This window comes from Grampus griseus, assembly GCF_964374135.1.
Source record: "Grampus griseus genome assembly, chromosome: 1".
Classification (NCBI taxonomy): Eukaryota; Metazoa; Chordata; class Mammalia; order Artiodactyla; family Delphinidae; genus Grampus; species Grampus griseus.
In genome coordinates this window covers 98,483,090-98,500,277 of record NC_139017.1, presented here as the reverse complement: position 1 = coordinate 98,500,277, position 17,188 = coordinate 98,483,090, and the positions used below count along the sequence as shown (strand labels likewise).

The 17,188-nt window shown below is 35.7% G+C and overlaps 1 protein-coding gene across 2 annotated transcripts in view; it reads left to right on the top strand.

Moving 5' to 3' along the window:
* The first annotated feature begins 997 nt into the window (after positions 1-997).
* Positions 998-17,188, top strand: part of PTBP2 (polypyrimidine tract binding protein 2) — an 80,506-nt gene continuing 64,315 nt past the window's right edge. For both annotated transcript variants that reach the window (XM_082653610.1, XM_082653609.1), the window contains exons 1-2: positions 998-1,083; positions 2,751-2,781. In XM_082653610.1, the coding sequence (XP_082509736.1) occupies positions 1,076-1,083; positions 2,751-2,781 (39 nt within the window). In that variant the 5' untranslated portion in view covers positions 998-1,075. The remainder of the gene's footprint in view (positions 1,084-2,750; positions 2,782-17,188) is intronic.

The following is a 17,188-nucleotide window of genomic DNA, read 5'->3' as shown; positions in this document are numbered from 1 at the left end:
GATGCCTTTTCAAACGTTGTAGAGCCTCTGATAAAAACATTTTAAAGGAAATTTCCAATATGCTATTAAAAATAAAACAGAGACCGTGAGCGATACTGTATAGAAAAGGGAGTCAATTTGAGTAGCCTTTCTTAATGCTTCTTCCATCTCTAATCAGTGGTGAAGATGGAGCTACCGCTCCCATCCCCACTTGCTCTTTCAAGCCCCAAAATGGTAGATCCTACCCTTGGTACCAGTTTTTGTACCGACTCTTTAATACATCGCTCAACCTGTGTTCTTTTCCATCCAGGTATTGTGAATATTTCCTAGGGGTCCCCACTAATCATCAACTGAGTAAGGTGAGAATCACATCCTTCTCCACTTGGAACTTCAAGCGTCTGGAAGCAAAAGCGTATGTTTCAATATGATGATGTGTACTTGCTTTGGAAATATTGTTTTTACTAAGCAGTGGTCTTGGTTAACGGGGTAAAGTGTTGTTTGTTTTTTAAGAGGATGGAGAGGTCTGCAAATAAAAGATGGCATAGAAAAAAAAGCTATAAAATAGTTTTTCCTTGGCCCGCCTAGGTCGAGGGGGGAGCCAACTTGGAGCCTGATTTGGAGGGAAAAGTGGAGGCTGCCTGGGGGCAGTCCTGCGGTCCAGTGACCACGCTCCCGAGGTCTAAGGCAGTGGGTGTGGAGGGTTGGGCGGTGTCGCACCCACAGCGCCCTAGGAGGGCAACAGGGACTTCGGAGAGGAACGTACAAAAGAAACGGAGCACGCCACGCTGCACAGCAGCAGGCCCCGGCCCACAGCGCTGAGAGCGGAGGGCGGAGGGCCTCACGCGCGCGGCGGCGCGTAGGAGGCGACGGCGGCTGCGCCCACTCCCCCTCGTTCCCGCGCCCCGCCGCTCGCCGCCCGCAGCCGGGCGCCGGCGCGCTCGGCTCTTTCCGCCGCCGCCGCTGCCGCGCGCTGCCCCGTGCGCTCCGGCACCTTCGGCAATTTCCGTCGGGACCTGGCCGCCATTTTCTCTCCGCTTGTGTGTCTCGCCGGCTGCGTGGCTCGGTTCTTGTGAGCGAAGCTTTGTCCGGTTCGGCAATGGACGGGTAGGTAACGAGGCCGGCGAGGAGGTGTGCGAGAGGGGAGTGGGGCCCGCCTTCGGCCTGATCCGGGGTCGGGCCGAAACCCCCCGGCGGTCCCTCCCCAGGGCTGGGCTGCCGTTACCCAACCCCCGCCCCATCGCACACACCCCTCCTTGGGCTTCCCCCTGGCGGGCTCTGGTCGAGAAAACGGGAAGAAAGCGGGCTTGTGGACTCGGCAGGCGTTGGGGAGACGGCGGGGCGACGACCCCGGGGAGACAGCGGGCCCCGGCGGGGCAGCGGGGGATGGGCTCTGGGGGGTCCCAGGACATCTCGCCCGGCCCTGCCCCCTCTAGGAGCCATTTCGATCCGTAACCTGGGACCCGGACCGCGGGCGAGCGGCGCGGCTGGGAGCGGGTGTAGCGGCGGGAGAGCGAGGCCTGCGTGGGAGGCTCCCTGCGGAGAGAGAGGCCGCCCCCACCTAGGCCCCCCCAAGCCGTCCCAAGCCTCCCCGGTTTCGCCCGGCCCGGCCCGCCCCGGCTGGGGGAGATGCCGGTGGCGGGAGCTCCCGGGAAGGCTGAGTGGGAGCCGCGGGGGAAGGGGGGGCGGGGAGGCGTGCGGTGGCGGGAGGAAGGGGGAGGGCAGATGTCACACTCCTTTGTTTTCACTGGAGTCCGCTAGTGGGGGCGGGAGGCTGAAAAAACGCCTTTCTGTGTGGCCTAAGATCGTTCCAAGCTTGGCAGAAGGGCCCAGCAATTAAATCATCTCAAAAACGAAGTGTTTGTGGTCGACATCAGTCACATGGGCAAAGGCCAAGAGCCATGGCAGAAACAAGAGTAGATAGTCAACACAGGGCCATCTTTTCAGCTACTTTGACCAGTTTCTGGAAAAACAAAAACAACTCCAAAAAGCCAGAGCCGTGCTGCATCTTTGAGGCTGGCGATAGTGCTAAGTGAGGTGAGGCAAGGGCTTCGGGAAATGATACGGACCAGGGTCTCCCTGGTACTTAACGCTCCCCATCTGAAAAGATTCTTTAATAATTTAACTCATTGTTAGAAAGGAGGCACCCTTTAGGGTGAAAATATAGCCGTATTCATCCCGTTTGGGGGCATAGGAAAACAGTATCACTTAAAAAGTACGTTTATTGGAATCATTGACAGTATTTGAAGGGTCAGAAGTAAAATGTGAGTTTATTTTAATCATCTGGAGTTCGGTATTTTGTGAAGAAACTAAGTGCAGGTCACATAAAAGTTAACAGATTAACAAAATTTGAATCTTCCTAGAGGTTCTCTGGAGATTATTTTCCAGATGAAACAAATCCAGAGAAGTTCGCTCTTTCCCCCAGATCAATATGGAAATAGATGGCAAAACTTGCCCTGGAATTCATGTTTCCTGTTTCTATCAAGATTACTAAAGAGTTAAGTTTTAAATCAAAGGGTAAAGGGGTATTAATAGGCTTTGGGGGTTTGTTCAGTTTGCTATTTGAAGTGTTAAAAAATACCAAAAGTGTGGTGAGTTTTATCACACCTTTGAAAGTCATTTCTAGAAAGCCAAGTTGATTATGTGCCACTGACCATCTTTGTTTTCTGTCTGCGTTGTGAGTGGAAAATTCATGAATGATGAAGTACCCTAAAAAGTTTCAAACAGTGACCATTTGAAGAACAAGAGGTTGAAACTTGTTTTTTTCATTACAGAATTGTCACTGAAGTTGCAGTTGGCGTGAAGGTAGGAAAAAAGTTTAAAACTAATGAAACCTGGATTCCTCAGTCAACTGAGCATATTATCATCATTAGTGGAAACTTTCTGTTGGCTTTTGAAAACTATAATACAGCTTACAAAATTCAAGTGTAAAGTGTTTTGTTCAATTTTTAAAGTTGGTTTATATAAATAGTTTTAATCTAAATAGACAACAACCATAAATTTTTTTAGAAAGGCAGCCTATGAGAATAACATTTTAAAATAGTTATGAATGGTGTTCAAGGAATTTAAAAAGCTTTCAGACATGGCTTCTTGTGAATAGAAAATAACCCAATTTTCTGAGAGGATATGATGGTTTTAAATGGACAGATAAGTGATTTGACCTAAATCATATAATTTTAGTAATCTAAGATTTTTTTAGCTCTGCTTTTGTCTTACGAAGACTAAAATATTTTCACCAATAATAAGCCTCATTAGAAATCAGTTACTCTGATCTTTAAAGAGAAAAGAAACTTGTTTAGGCAGTTAGCTTCAAATTTGAGTCAGAAGTTTTAAAGCTGGTTTGTGTGTCTGTTAAAGAAAGATAGGCCTTATGGTAGAGATTGTTTGGAATCTTTCCTCACTCACTATGGCCAGGAAAACTACTCATACTTTAAACGTTAGTTCTAGTGCTTAGGCGTTTCATTTCCTTGAATCCTTGCATATTTTAACATCGTGATTTATTATAAATTTTGTTTGTAAGCCTTTCTGCCCTCTTAGGGCATGGTTCTTGTCTTAAATCTTCAGTTTTCCAAGCCTGACACCATCTTCCAAGCCTAGTACTAAGATACTTGTTGGATGCAATGACATTGAATGCAGTGACATTTCCCCCCTTCAAGTGTGAGTAGTCTTGAGAGGCTGTGTGCTTAGTCCAGTTATGCTGATTGTTCCAAATAATTTTTGGAATTCTTAAAATTTCATCCATAACAGTGTGATATTAATCAGAACGCTTTTGGAGATATTTTGCGTTTTGCTTATTTTCTGTCCTCTGTATCTAGTAAACTAAGTACTTGTCCATGCTTTAATATTTAGGCTTGTCAAGTTCATATTATGTAGATTGGGGGAAAAATGATGAGTGGGAAGGTGTATTTATTTTTATTTGGCAATGCTGTTTTCTAAGTTGAGAGTGCAAGATGTAGATATTATAGTTACCATCCAAACAGCCTCTGGAAGTGAATTTTTTAAAAGAATAAATGATTCAAGTCTGAGTTGTCAGCTGTTACTGGATGAGGAGAAAAGGAACTCACAGGACCCCGAACAAGCAGAGAGAAATGAGGATGCCTGGAAGAGGATGTACATATTGGGTTTATTGGCAGTTTTCTGTATTAGTAGTTTGAAGAGAAAACATTAGAAAATGATATAAAAGTAATTGCTAGCCAATTTTTTTGTCCAGTGTTTAATATAAAAGTTTTGATAACTAAAGTTACGTTTTAAATAATTTTCTAGGATAATGGTTAAGAATTTTTGCTTTGGCGTCAGACTTAGGTACAAGTAATTAAGCTTTTATGAAATAAAAAAAAAAAATAATGTGCATGGTTAAAAAAAATTTAAAGTGAAAAGTATTTCTCCCTGATATCAAGTCCTGTTTCTTAGGTGTAGATAATTATGTTAACATTATTTTTGGTGCATTTTTTCCTGAAATTATTAGTTTATATATTAGCACACATATAAACATCCTTGTTTAGCGACACATATGGATTCATGCCGTGTGTACTGGTCCATATCTTGTCGTTAAAAAAAGCTTTATTGAGATACAATTTGACATAAACTGCATATATTTAAGGTATACTAGTGTTTTGACATGTATATCCCTATGGAACTATCACCACAATCAAGATAATGAACCCCAGAAGTATCATTTTGCCCTTTTGTAATCTCTCCCATCTGCCTTTCTTTCCCCAAGCAACCACTGATCTGCTTTCTGTCACTATAGATGAGTTTGCAATTTTTAGAATTTTAAACAAATAGTCATACAGTATGCACCTTCTTTTTGCCTGGATTATTCCACTCAGCATAATTATTTTGGGATTTCACCCATGTTGTGTATCAGTAGTTCATTTCTTTTTATTGCTTTGTAGTATTGCATTGTATGGATATACAGCGATTTGTTTATCCACTCAACTCTTGATGGACATTTGGATTGTTTCCAGTTTTGGGCTATAATAAGTAAAGCTTCTGTGAACATTCCTGTGCAGGTCTTTTTGTGAATGTAAGCTTTCATTTCTCTTGGGGAAATACCTATGATTGGAATGGCTAGACCATATGGTTAGGCATATGTTTAACTTTTTAAGAAACTGCAAACTATTTTCTAAAGTGGTTATACTATTTTACATTGCCACCAGCAGGGTATGAGATTTCCAGTCCATCTACATCCTCTCCAGTGCCTGTTGTCTGGTTTTTTTTGATTATAGAGATTCTAGTGGATGTGAAGTCGTAATCTTTGTGGTTTTCATTTGCATTTCTCTAATGTCTTTGGTGCTGAACATCTTTTCATGGGCTGTTTTCAAGCTGTGTATCATCTTTGGTACAGTGTCTTTTTAAATTTCTTGTCCACTTTTTAAATTGATTTATTTCTTTGAGTTTTGAGAAGTCTACATTTCTGGTTACAAGTTCTTTATCAGATATATGGTTTAAAATATTTTCTGCCACTTGTGTTTTCATTCTCTCCACAGTGTTTTGAAGAGCAGTAGTGCAGCAGTTTTTAATTCCGATGAATTTCAGTTTACCAGGTGTTCTGTGGTGTGTATTTTTTTTTGGTTTGGTGTGGCTCCTGCTTTTGGTCATATCTAAGCCATCTTGGTGTAACCCAAGGTCACGATGATTTTCTTCTCTTTTTTCTAATAGAGGTTTTACAGTTTTTAGTTTTGCATTTAAGTCTTTTTGAATTAATTTTTTTAATATGGTGCAATGTATGAATCAAGGTTTTTTGGGTTTCCATATGGACACTTTTTCTAGCAACACTCATTGAAAAGACTATTTTTTTCATTGAACTGGCTTTGCACCTGTGTCAAAAATCAGTTATGTATGTACGTATGATTCTGTTTCTGTACTGTATTCTCGTCCATTGACCCATTTTTGTCTACCTAGTAGACAAAAGCGTACTGTTTTAATTACTGTAGTTTTATATTAAATCTTGAAATCAAGTAGAACTTTGTTCTTTTTCAAAGTTGTTTTGGCTCTTCTGGGTCCTTCACATTTTCCTGTGAGTCAGTTTCTACAAAAAGGCCTGCTGGGATTTAATTGAAATTAACTTGAATCAGTAGAGCAATTTGGGGAAAATTAACATCTTAATGTTGAGTTTTCTCATCCACGAACACAATTTATCTTTCCATTTACTTAGGTCTTTCATTTCTTTCAGCATTGTTTTAGTTTTCACTGTATAGATTTTGTATTTTTTTGGTCAGATTTAGCCTTATTTTGTGTTTTTTGGTGCTATTTTAAAGTAATTTAAAAAATCAGGGCTTCCCTGGTGGCGCAGTGGTTGAGAGTCCGCCTGTCGATGCAGGGGACACGGGTTCGTGTCCTGGTCCGGGAAGATCCCACATGCTGCGGAGCGGCTGGGTCCGTGAGCCATGGCCGCTGAGCCTGCGCATCTGGAACCTGTGCTCCGCAGCGGGAGAGGCCACAGCAGTGAGAGAGAGGCCTGCGTACCGCAAAAAAAAAAATCAAATGTGTATTTGTTATTACTATATAGAAATACAGATTATTTATGTCCATTGCTCTTGTATTCAGCACCTTTGCCAAACTCATTTATTAGATCGAACAGCTATTTGGTAGATGCTGTCAGATTTTATATATACACTGTTCATCATATTTATTATCTGGATGCCTTTTGTTTTTCTTGCCTGTGGCATCTAGTACAATATTTAAATGATGAGAGCAGGCCGCCTTACTTTTTTCCTGATATTAGGGTAAATTACTTAAATGATATATTTTTTTCTTAAAAGTTTGGTACAGTTCACTAGTGAAGCTGTGTGGGCCTGGCGTTTTCTTTGTGGGAAGGTTTTAAACCACATTCAATTTATTGAATAGATATAGGACTATTCACATTATTCTGGAGTGAGCTTTGGTAATTTTGTTTTAATAGAATTAGTCTGTTTCATCAGAGTTGCTGAACTTATTTGCATAGGGTTGTTTGTTGTATTACATTTTAATATTTTTATTATCTGTAGAATCTATAGTGATGTTGCCTCTCTTGTTCCTGGTATTGATAGTGTCTTTTCCCTATCAGTCTGGCTAAAGATTTATTTATTTCATTAATATAAAACAGAAATCAGCTTTTGGTTTCATGGAGTTTTCTCTTTCCCATTTTATTGATTTCTTCTGTTTTAATGTTTTTCTGCTTTGTATTTAGTTTGCTCTCTTCTTAGTTAACATTTAAGTTGATGTAGTTGACATATCTTTTCTAATATAGAGAGGTTTAATGCCATGTATTTTCATACAAGTGTTGCTTTCATGGCATCCCTCAAATTTTGACATTTATACTTCTTTTCATTCAGTTCAAAATACATTCCAATATGCTGCTTTATTTCTTTGACCCATGGGTTATTGAGAAGTATTTGATTTCCAAGTATTTGGAATTTTCCATGTATTTTTCTGTTATTTATTTCTAATTTAATTCCATTGTGCTTAGAGAACATTTTGTAAGACTTGAATCTTTGTAATTATTTTATTGTTTTATGGTTCAAATATATATCCTGTTTTAAGTGCATTTGATAGGGATGTGCATTCTGTTATTGTTGTGTTCTATGCATGTCAATTAGGTCATGTTTATTGGTAGTGTTGCTCAAGTGAGCTGCCTTTCCTGATTTTTTATTGTTCTGTCACTTATTGAGAAAACAATATTGAAATCTCCTATATTGTGTATTTGTTTGTTTTTCCTTGCAGTTCTACCAGTTTTTGCTTTATGTTTTTGAAGTTATAATTAGCACATAAACGTTCAGGATTACTATGTCCTCTTGATTCATTGACCCCTTTATTATTATGCAGTGACCTTTTTTATCCCTGGTAATCTATTTTGCTTTAAAATTTAAAATTTTTAAAAATTTCTTTGCTTTCTTTTTTTAAAATTTCTTTGCTTACTTTTTCTGATATTAATACAGCCATCTTGGCTTTCTTTTGAATACAGTTTACATGGTATATCTTTTTCCATTATCTTACTTTCACACTATTTGTATCCTTAGATTTTAAAGTGTATTTCCTGTAGACAGCATAAAATAGAGACTTGATTTTTAAATCCTATCTTACACCCTCTTCTTTTGGTTGTTGAGACCCTTCACAGTCACTATTGTTATATTAATATGGTTAGTTTTAAAAGTACCACTTTGTTGTTTTGTCTCTTATGTTCTTCATTCCCTTTTTTTTTCCTGCTTTCTTTTGGATTGAGTAATTTTTTTAATTCCATTTTAATCTCTTTAGCTGATTAGCTTATAGCTGTTTTGTTATGTTGATAGCTGTTTTAGGATTTATAGCATACATCTTTAATTTATCACAGTCTTAACTCAAGTAGTATTTATGCTACTTTACATATACTATGTGAATATTAGAATACTTCTCCCCCTTTGGCCTCTGTACTATTATTATAACATTTTACTTCTATGTGTTATAAATTCTATACGGCATTCTTTTTATTTGTTTAAACAGCCATTTATCTTTTTAAAAGATTTAAACAACAAGACAAATAATCTTCTACTTTACCCTTAACATAGTTATGCACATGCATTGGATACTTAGGGAGGATTTTCTGCAGATTTCCAGAGTTCTCTCCGTGCAACTCTCTTTGGAACTCTGCCATACAAACTCTAGTTGCTTTGGTCCCCCTGGATTCTTGCCTCTTTCTTAACTCTCAGGGAGTTTTCCAAGTTCGACTTGGTTTCCTTATCTGAGCTGTGCCTTGACCTGGACTTTTTCTCAAGTAAGCTGGGACGATGATGGCCTTACCCCATGGTTGTTTTCTGACTCTGGGGGATCATTGTTCATCATTGTCTGATGTCCAGTGGTCTTGAAGAACATCGTTCTATATATTATGTGTGATTTTCTTTTTCTTTTATTTTTTTTCTCAGTTGGGCAAACTGGCTCATGTTATACCTTCTTGGCCAAAATTAGAAGTTCATTTTTTTTAAAAAAAATTATGTAATATTTCTGCAGTAATAGATTTATCTTATTCTTTGTTCTGTGGATGCACCACAGTGTAGTTGCTTGACATACCACAATTTAGATCCACATTGATGAACATTTTGGTTTGATTCCCTTTGCAGTTAAAAATAGAAGCATACTAAAAATAGAAGTAAAAATGCAGTGTCAAATGAAATTTACAATTAAAAAGTTTGTTAAAACCACAATGCCACAAGTTTCTTTACTCATTTGTTTTCTACAGTTGTGTATGGGAGTGCCTGTTCTTCTACACCCTTACCAATCCTGGGTTTTAATAAAAATTTAGAATACTAGCTAATTTCACGGAAAAAAAAAAAAGTTTTGTAATTTGAAATGGGTGAGATTTTTAAAATTTGACTTTCTGTTTCTGTGAACTGCCTCTTTGTATATGTGATCTATTTCAATGATTATCTTGTTTGTTACAACTCTATATAAAAAGAAAATTGATTCATATACATCATAGGTACTTTTTCTTACAGTTTATTACTTTTTTACCTCATACAGTTTTGGGCATCTAGGCGTGTTTGAATTATGAAGTAGTATAATTTATTTTTTTTGTCTCTGATACGTAAACATTTTTAATTTCAGTTTCCTTAAAATTGAGATTATAAATTCTGAAGATTAAAAGTGATTATGCATAAAAAGTATTTTCCGTGAATTAGGTCCTTTGTTAATGTTAACCAATTTATACTACATAAAGAACAAACAATTTTTATAGCTTTAGGGTATGTTGAAATCTCATTTTTCATTATCCTTATAAATGTGCTGTAGATTTTACTCAGTTCTCAATGATTTTAGACTCCTTTCTATTTGGTCAGGTCAGTGAGACTGTAAAACAAGAAAGGAAATTTGTGAATTTTTAATATGAAGTTTGTTGCATTTGTTTAAAATGTTTTTTTATGTTCTTTGTAATTTGTTTCAGAGGTTTCATTTCTGTACTCTTAACCATTTTTGCCTTTGAAATTTTTGCAGAATAATGGGCCCAAGTAGTTAGCTTTTTTCAAGTTAAATTTCACTAGAATTTTGAAAGCACTGGTTGTAAATTGCTGAATGCACAGTTTTAAGTTGTGATATGACTATTTTATTCATCATCATTGGCTTTCCTAGACAATTACAGTAAAATAATGCTAAAGAAAACTTTTAATAGTTGAACATAACTGATTTATAATAGGTAGGTTAAGAAAAACTGTGTTGTTTGGGTTTTTAGATTTTGAGTTTTCTTAAAATGTTACATAATGCTTGCTAGGGTATTTGTATTAGAATTTCAAATTAGAGACATTAGTGTGTCTGCTGAATGTCAGCACTGTGTTAAAGACTGGTGATTCAGAGACATTAAGAATAGAATATATGTGTCTTGAGGGCAGAGACCTTTTTTGTTTTATTGTTTCTGTGTCATCAGTAGTGCCTGTTAAATAGTACATACTCAGTATATATTTAATGACTATTGAAGGGTCTCTGGCTTCAACATGCTCATAATCTCATGAGCCACTTATCAGTAAAAAGGTAAATATCAATTTTATTGCACAACATTCTTCCTTTTTGCTGGAGATCCAAAAGAGCTGTATCTCTAGAACCTCATCTAGTTGAAGAAACAAATATACAAGGTTTAAGCAAATGCCCTATGGCTACGTTTAGGGAAGATTGGTTGGTAGAATCAGAGTAGATTTCATGAAATCAGTGGATTGTGACCTGTGTATTGTAAATGTTTGGGAGCAGAAGTGAGCAGTATATGCTGAGGGGAAGACATGGCCAAAGTTTTGTCAATAGGCTGGCACAAATTCATAGCCCTTGAACAAGTTAGCTGAATGATGGATTTTACAGCGAAGGGTTTGTGTAATATATGGGAGGGAGAGTAAAAATAGAATGGCCGATAGGTTGGAGAAAATTTCAAGTATTTCATGTGGTAGGCAGTATTCCATATATCTGTAAGCTTCCATACATGAAAGTAGCTCATTATTCTGCTATCTTTAGAATGTGGAGACTGAGCTGCAAAATAGTTGGCTTTGGTACTGTATGGAGCACCATGAATTAGAATATAGTCGTTAACTATTCTAATCTCTTACTTGGTCCATTTGTGTTCCTGAACTGTAATAGCTTTCTTAATTTAGTTTTGGAGATACTTCATTAAGGGCTAAGGTGGTTAGGTAATATTTTTACTTTAAAAGTAATAAAATACAACAGTTATGAAAGGTATGTGTTTTTGAGCAATGATTCGTCTTATAACTGTTATGGTGAATTTTAAACATTAAAAAAAGACACAGTAGTATCACGAAGCGTTATTTATATGTCACTCAGCCCCAACAATCATCAACGAACAACCCATTGCTAAAACTTAGGAGATCCACACTCTACTTTTCTCCTCCTGTATTATTTTGAGAAAAATTCCAGATTATTTGTTTCATCCATAAATGTTTTGGTGTGTCTCTTTAAAAGATAGGGTCAGTCCTCCCTCTCTTTCTGTTTTAAAGAAATACAATCACAGTACTGTTAGTGCACCCCCCCCCCAAAAAAAATAGCAACAATTGCTTAATGTTCTTAAGTGCCAGATTTGTAAGATTTCTATTTGTCTCATGAAAGTCATAATATTTTTACAGAGTTCATTTTTCGTGGTGGGGAGGGATCAGGATCAAATAAGAACACATTCAGTAAATTGACATGCCTTTTAAATTTCTTTCACTTTACGAATTCTCCTTTTATCACTGTGAGGTTTTTCATAATTACATTTTATTGTTGAAGAAAACTGGTTGTTGGTCTTACAGAGTTGTCCATAGTCTGCATATACTGATTGTATTCTGATGTTGTAATTGTTATGTTGTCCATATAGTCAGTTGGTAGATGGATCTACAGACCATCAGGTTCTCTTTCTGTTTTTAGTAATATTTTATAAGTGGTGATATGTTTTTCCATTAGAAGATATGATATCTGATTTTTTTTTGCATATGTCTGTGTGATGTTTTTTCCAAGAACATTTTGTAATAACTTTTTCTTCAATTTGTTTATGCTCAGCATAGTTTGCTCAATAGACATCTGTTTGTCAGTATTCTGAAAGGATATATACAAAGAAGTATATCTTGAAAGTCCAATTAAATTTTCTATAATAGAAATATATTAAAATTAAACATAAATTGGCATTACTGATGGTGGACAAGAAATTTTTTTCAATGAAGGGCTTGTCAAATTAAAAGCACGTGATGTAGAATTAACAGACTAGAGTTGGCCTCTAACATTGAACAAGGTAACCTCTGAGTTTCAGTTTTACAACTTTTAAGATGGGTTTAACAGGACCTACCTCAGAAATTATGTTGAAGATTGAATAATATGTAAAAGATTTAGCACAGAATGGCTGTAAGTGCTCAAATGATGGTGATGCTTGGTATTGTAGTTCTTTAATTTGTCAATCCTATTTAGAAGGAGCCCTTTATTAGAAGTCAACTTTGAAGTTTTTATTTTTTGTTACTGATTTCTAGGAGTTTTTGTATATTGTGGGTACTAAAGCTTTGTTAGTTATATATGGTACAGATAAATTCCTTCCTGTCTGTGGCTTGATTTTTTTGCATTGATGAATAGAATAGGAAATTTTAACATTAAATTTACGTTTTAGTTTTAAGAAATCTTTCTTAAACTCAAGGTTTGATACTATATAGTCTTCTGGATTTTATTTTGAAAATTTTTAAATTTTGATTTTCACATTTAGGGCCTCAGTTTACATGTAATTTAATTTTTGTGTAATGTGTTGTAAATGGCTAACAAATCTGGTACAAACTCAGTTGAATGGTTCATATTTTCCTACTGATCTGCAGTGTTAGTTGTCAGGTTTCCATATATGTGTGAAACTTTCCCTGGGGTATCTCTTGTTTCATTGTCTATTACTGTCTTACTACCCAAATGTCTTAATTTAACGTGGCATCACAGTAAGTTTTGGAATCTTGGAGAGTGAATTTTGCAACTTCAAAATTGTCTTGGCATTTTCTTCACTGTATATATATTTTTAAGATCAGTTGGCTAAGTTCCATGAAGACTTTTCAGGTTTTGATTATAGTTGTACTAAATTTATAAGTTAATTGGAGAGTATTGTATTTGTATTATCAAAAAAATAAGATGGCAGAGCTGGAGAGAACAGTGATATTTTTCTTTGAAGAATTTTTCCTTTACTTCTCCGTACTATTTTGTTTAATGCTTAATGCAGAAACTTAATGCTTTAGGCAAAAAGGAAAATTCACTGATAATTAATTAATTCACTGATAATTTTACCAAAGCTAATCAGCACTGTATGTACTTCCCATCATTTTCCCTACATGTTAGAAGGATTTTTAAAAGCTTATGTGTAGGCATGAGGAAAGAGAGATGCTTCTTTGCCAGTTTGATTTTTTTCCAAAGTTATTGATTTACTTTTCTATTCTATTTACTTTTCTATTGATTTACTTTTCTATTATTGATGTACTTTTCTATTTCCCAGAATTTTATAGCATTTTTAAATTCTCCCTTTTTAAATTTTTATTAACAGTACACATTCATATTTTATCTTTTTTCTTTTTTTTTTTCCTTATCAGAGACCTTATTTTACTGGTCTTTTCAAAGTACCAGCTTTTGTTAATTTTTTTTGTTTGTTTCATGATTCACTAATTTATGTTTTTGTCTTTTTTTGCCCACACTAGATCTATTTTACTGTATTATTATTTTTTGTCCACTTTAAATTCCATCCCAAACATGTTTATTTTCTTGTTTAAAAATGCATTCAAGGTGAAGAAAGATCAGTTGATAGTTTGGGCAGTAAGCTTTGACTTTTAAGAGTTCCCTTTTTTCTTTTTTCTTTTTTTTTTTTTTAAGATTGAGGTGTAATTGATGTAGAAACATTGTGTTATTTTCAGGTGCACAACATGAATTGATGTATGTATATATTGTGAAATGATTACCAGAATAAGTTTAGTTAACATCCATCACCACACATAGTTAAATTATTTTCCTTGTGATGGGGATTTCTAAGACTTATTCTCTGCAACTTTCAAATATACAGTATTATTAACTATTATCAGCATGCGGTACATTATATCGTCAGGAGTCATTTATGTCATAACTCCGAGTTTGTACCTTTTGACCACCACCTTCACTAATTCCTATCCCCCCTCCGTCCCTCCCTAAAAGGCCTGGCTGTGCTTCTGGATACCACTGTTTTCTGTATCTGTGAGTTCAGTGTTTTGGGTTTTTGTTTGTTTTTTTAAGAATCTACATATAAATGAGATCATATGGTGTTTGTCTTTCTCTGACTTGTTTCACTTAGCCTAATGACCTCATTTGCATGTTGTTGCAAATGGTAGGATTTTCTTCTGTTTATAGCTGAATAGTATTTCATTGTATAGATTAACCACATTTTCTTCATGCGTTGATGGAGACCTAGGTTGTTCCCATGTCTTGACTGTTGTAAATAGTGCTACAATGAATACAGGGTGCAGATACCTTTTATAGATAGTGATTTTATTTCTTTCCGGTAAATACTTAGGTGGTATTGTTGGATCATACAGTTGTACTTTTTAAAATTTTTTGAGGAACCTGTTTTCCTTTTCCTTAGTGGGTACACCAATTTACATTCCCATCATCAGTGCACAAGTCTTCCTTTTTCTCCACATCCTCGACAGTGCTTGTTATTTCTTATTTTTTTGGTAATATCCATTCTAACAGGTGTGAGGTGATATCTCATTGTGGTTTTGATTGGCATTTCCCTGATTAGTGATGTTGAGCACCTTTTCATGTTCCTGTTGGTTGGTTGTGTGTCTTTGGAAGAATGTCTATTGTGTCTTCTTTGATCATACTGTTCATTTTTTCTGAGTAGTATGAGTTCTTTATTTTTGATACTAACTTTCTATCTATGATTTGTAAATATTTTTTCCCATTCAGTAGGTTGCCTTTTCATCTTGTTGGTGGGTTCCTTTGCTCTGCAGCAGCTAAAAGTTTGATATAGTCTAAATTTATTTTTGCTTTTGTTGTCTTTGCTTTTGGTGTCAAAGCCAAAAAGTCATTGCTAAGACTGATGCCAAGGGGCTTAGTTATACTAAATCTTTAGTTTGATAAGGATTGCATTGAATCTGTAGATTGTTTTGGGTAGTGTGAACATTTTAACAGTATTCTTCCAGTCCATGAGCATGGAATATCTTTCCACTTATTTGTGTCTTCTTCAATGTGTTTCATCAACGTCTTACAGCTTTTTCACTTTTTTAAGCTTTGTGAAAGCTTCAAGGTATACAAAAGTAGGGTGAATGGTATAATAATATACTTCCTTTGCCTTCCTGTGGGAGAATATTAAAGCAGATCTCGGTGATTATTTTATATCATTCCTAAATACTTCAATGTGTATTTCTAATAGATATAATCTCTTAAAGATGACATTTATATCATCATACCTAATAAAATTTTAAATAAGTTTTTCCTTTTTTATTGAAGTATATTTGACATACAATATTATGTTACTTTTAGGTGTATAACATAATGATTCAAAATTTACATACATTACAGATTGATCACCATAACCATCTGTCACTGTAAAAAATTATTAATTATATTCCCCAAGCTGTACATTACATCCCAGTAACTTATTTATTTTATAACTGGAAGTTGGTATCACTTAATCCCCTTCACTTATTTTGCCCAATCCCACCCCATCACTAAAATAATTTCTTAATATCATCTAATGTCTAACAGTAGTCAGTTTCCCAGTCACTTTAAAGAAGTCTTTCATATTTTCTCTTTGAATCAGGGATCAAGGAAAGTCAACATGTTGATTTGGTTCTTTTAAGTCTATTTATGTCAGTTTTCCTTCTCCCTCCCCCTTTCTTGATTTTCTTTTTTAGAGAAACTGGGTCATCTATTCTGTACAATTTTCTGAAAATTATAATTTTGCTGATTATACCTTCATGTTGTCATTTTGTGTGTTTCCCATGTCTTGTATTTCCTGTGTACTTGTAGTTAGATGAGGCTTGATCGGATTCAGGTTTAATTTTTAGCAAGAATATTTTATAAATGTACTCTGTAATTTCTAATGTATCACACCAGGAGGAACATGTCTAGTTACCTCTTTGTGATGTTTTATCAGTAGGTTCAGTACTGACATTTATCAGTAGGTTCAAGTGTCCTCAGCTTGATGCATCCAGTGTAGAGTGCTCTATCATCCTTTCACCTAGTGGGCTTTAGTAGCTGATAATTGAGTAATTTCATTGGGTATTGCAAAAATGGTGATATTATTTTTTTCTCCTGCATATATTTTAAAATATTTTTCTGTTGGAAGAACTTTTTTCATCAAACATTTGGTCATACTGAAACACCCTTATCAAAAGAAAAGCAGGGTAGATTTTCAGTTAAAAAATTTTTCCTCATGAGCTCGTAACTCCAGTAACTCCAGTGTAATGTGAGTTCTTTAGCATTGATGTTAGGTCGCTGTGAAGGCAAGGATTTTTACGTTTATTCCAGTCTTATTGCAATGATCATTCCTTTAAAAATGTTTAAATTTTCTCATCTTGGGCCAGCAGCAGCTCATAATACCGGTAATTTTGATACTTACCTAAAGTATCATTTCTTCCTCCAAAACTTCAATTAGCCATTTCTTTAAAAAGAATGGTCCTTTGGTGAGACCTGGTCCTTAGAGACCACAGTAATGTGGGTGCAAAGGTGCCAATTGCTTTTAGGTTGTTGTTGTTTTAAGGTTTTTTTCAATTCACAAAGCTAACAAAATTTTTTTGAGACAAATATATTTGAACTCATTTATTTCCAGTTTGTATGTAATTTTACAATTTTTCCTCTTCCAGTTTTTTGTTTGTATCTCTTGTATGTTGTAAACTCTTGCTTGCTAGTGTTAACATAATTGCATATATACTAGTTTCTTTAAAAAGCAACATCAGTGTTAACATTAACGTTGTAATACAGTTTTAAGACGTTTGCAGTTATTTTTGTCCTTAAAGTGTATTTTGCAAAGAATGTATAGTAGTAAAATCACAGAATTTTTAAATCTATTGAGATAATTCTGTGTGCGGTTCTACCACCAAGCCAATAGTTAGGTTTATTTGTTACATTTTGGTTTTCATTTTTAGGGAATTTTTTTCATGTTGAACAAATTTTCCAAAGTCAAAACTGCAAAACAAGATACATTCATGGATGTCTAGTCTTTCACTCCTGTCCACTCTACTTTGCTTTTTCTATCCCCTTATGGGTATCTATTTTCACTAGTTTTTGGCTTATTCTTTTATTTAGTAGAAGT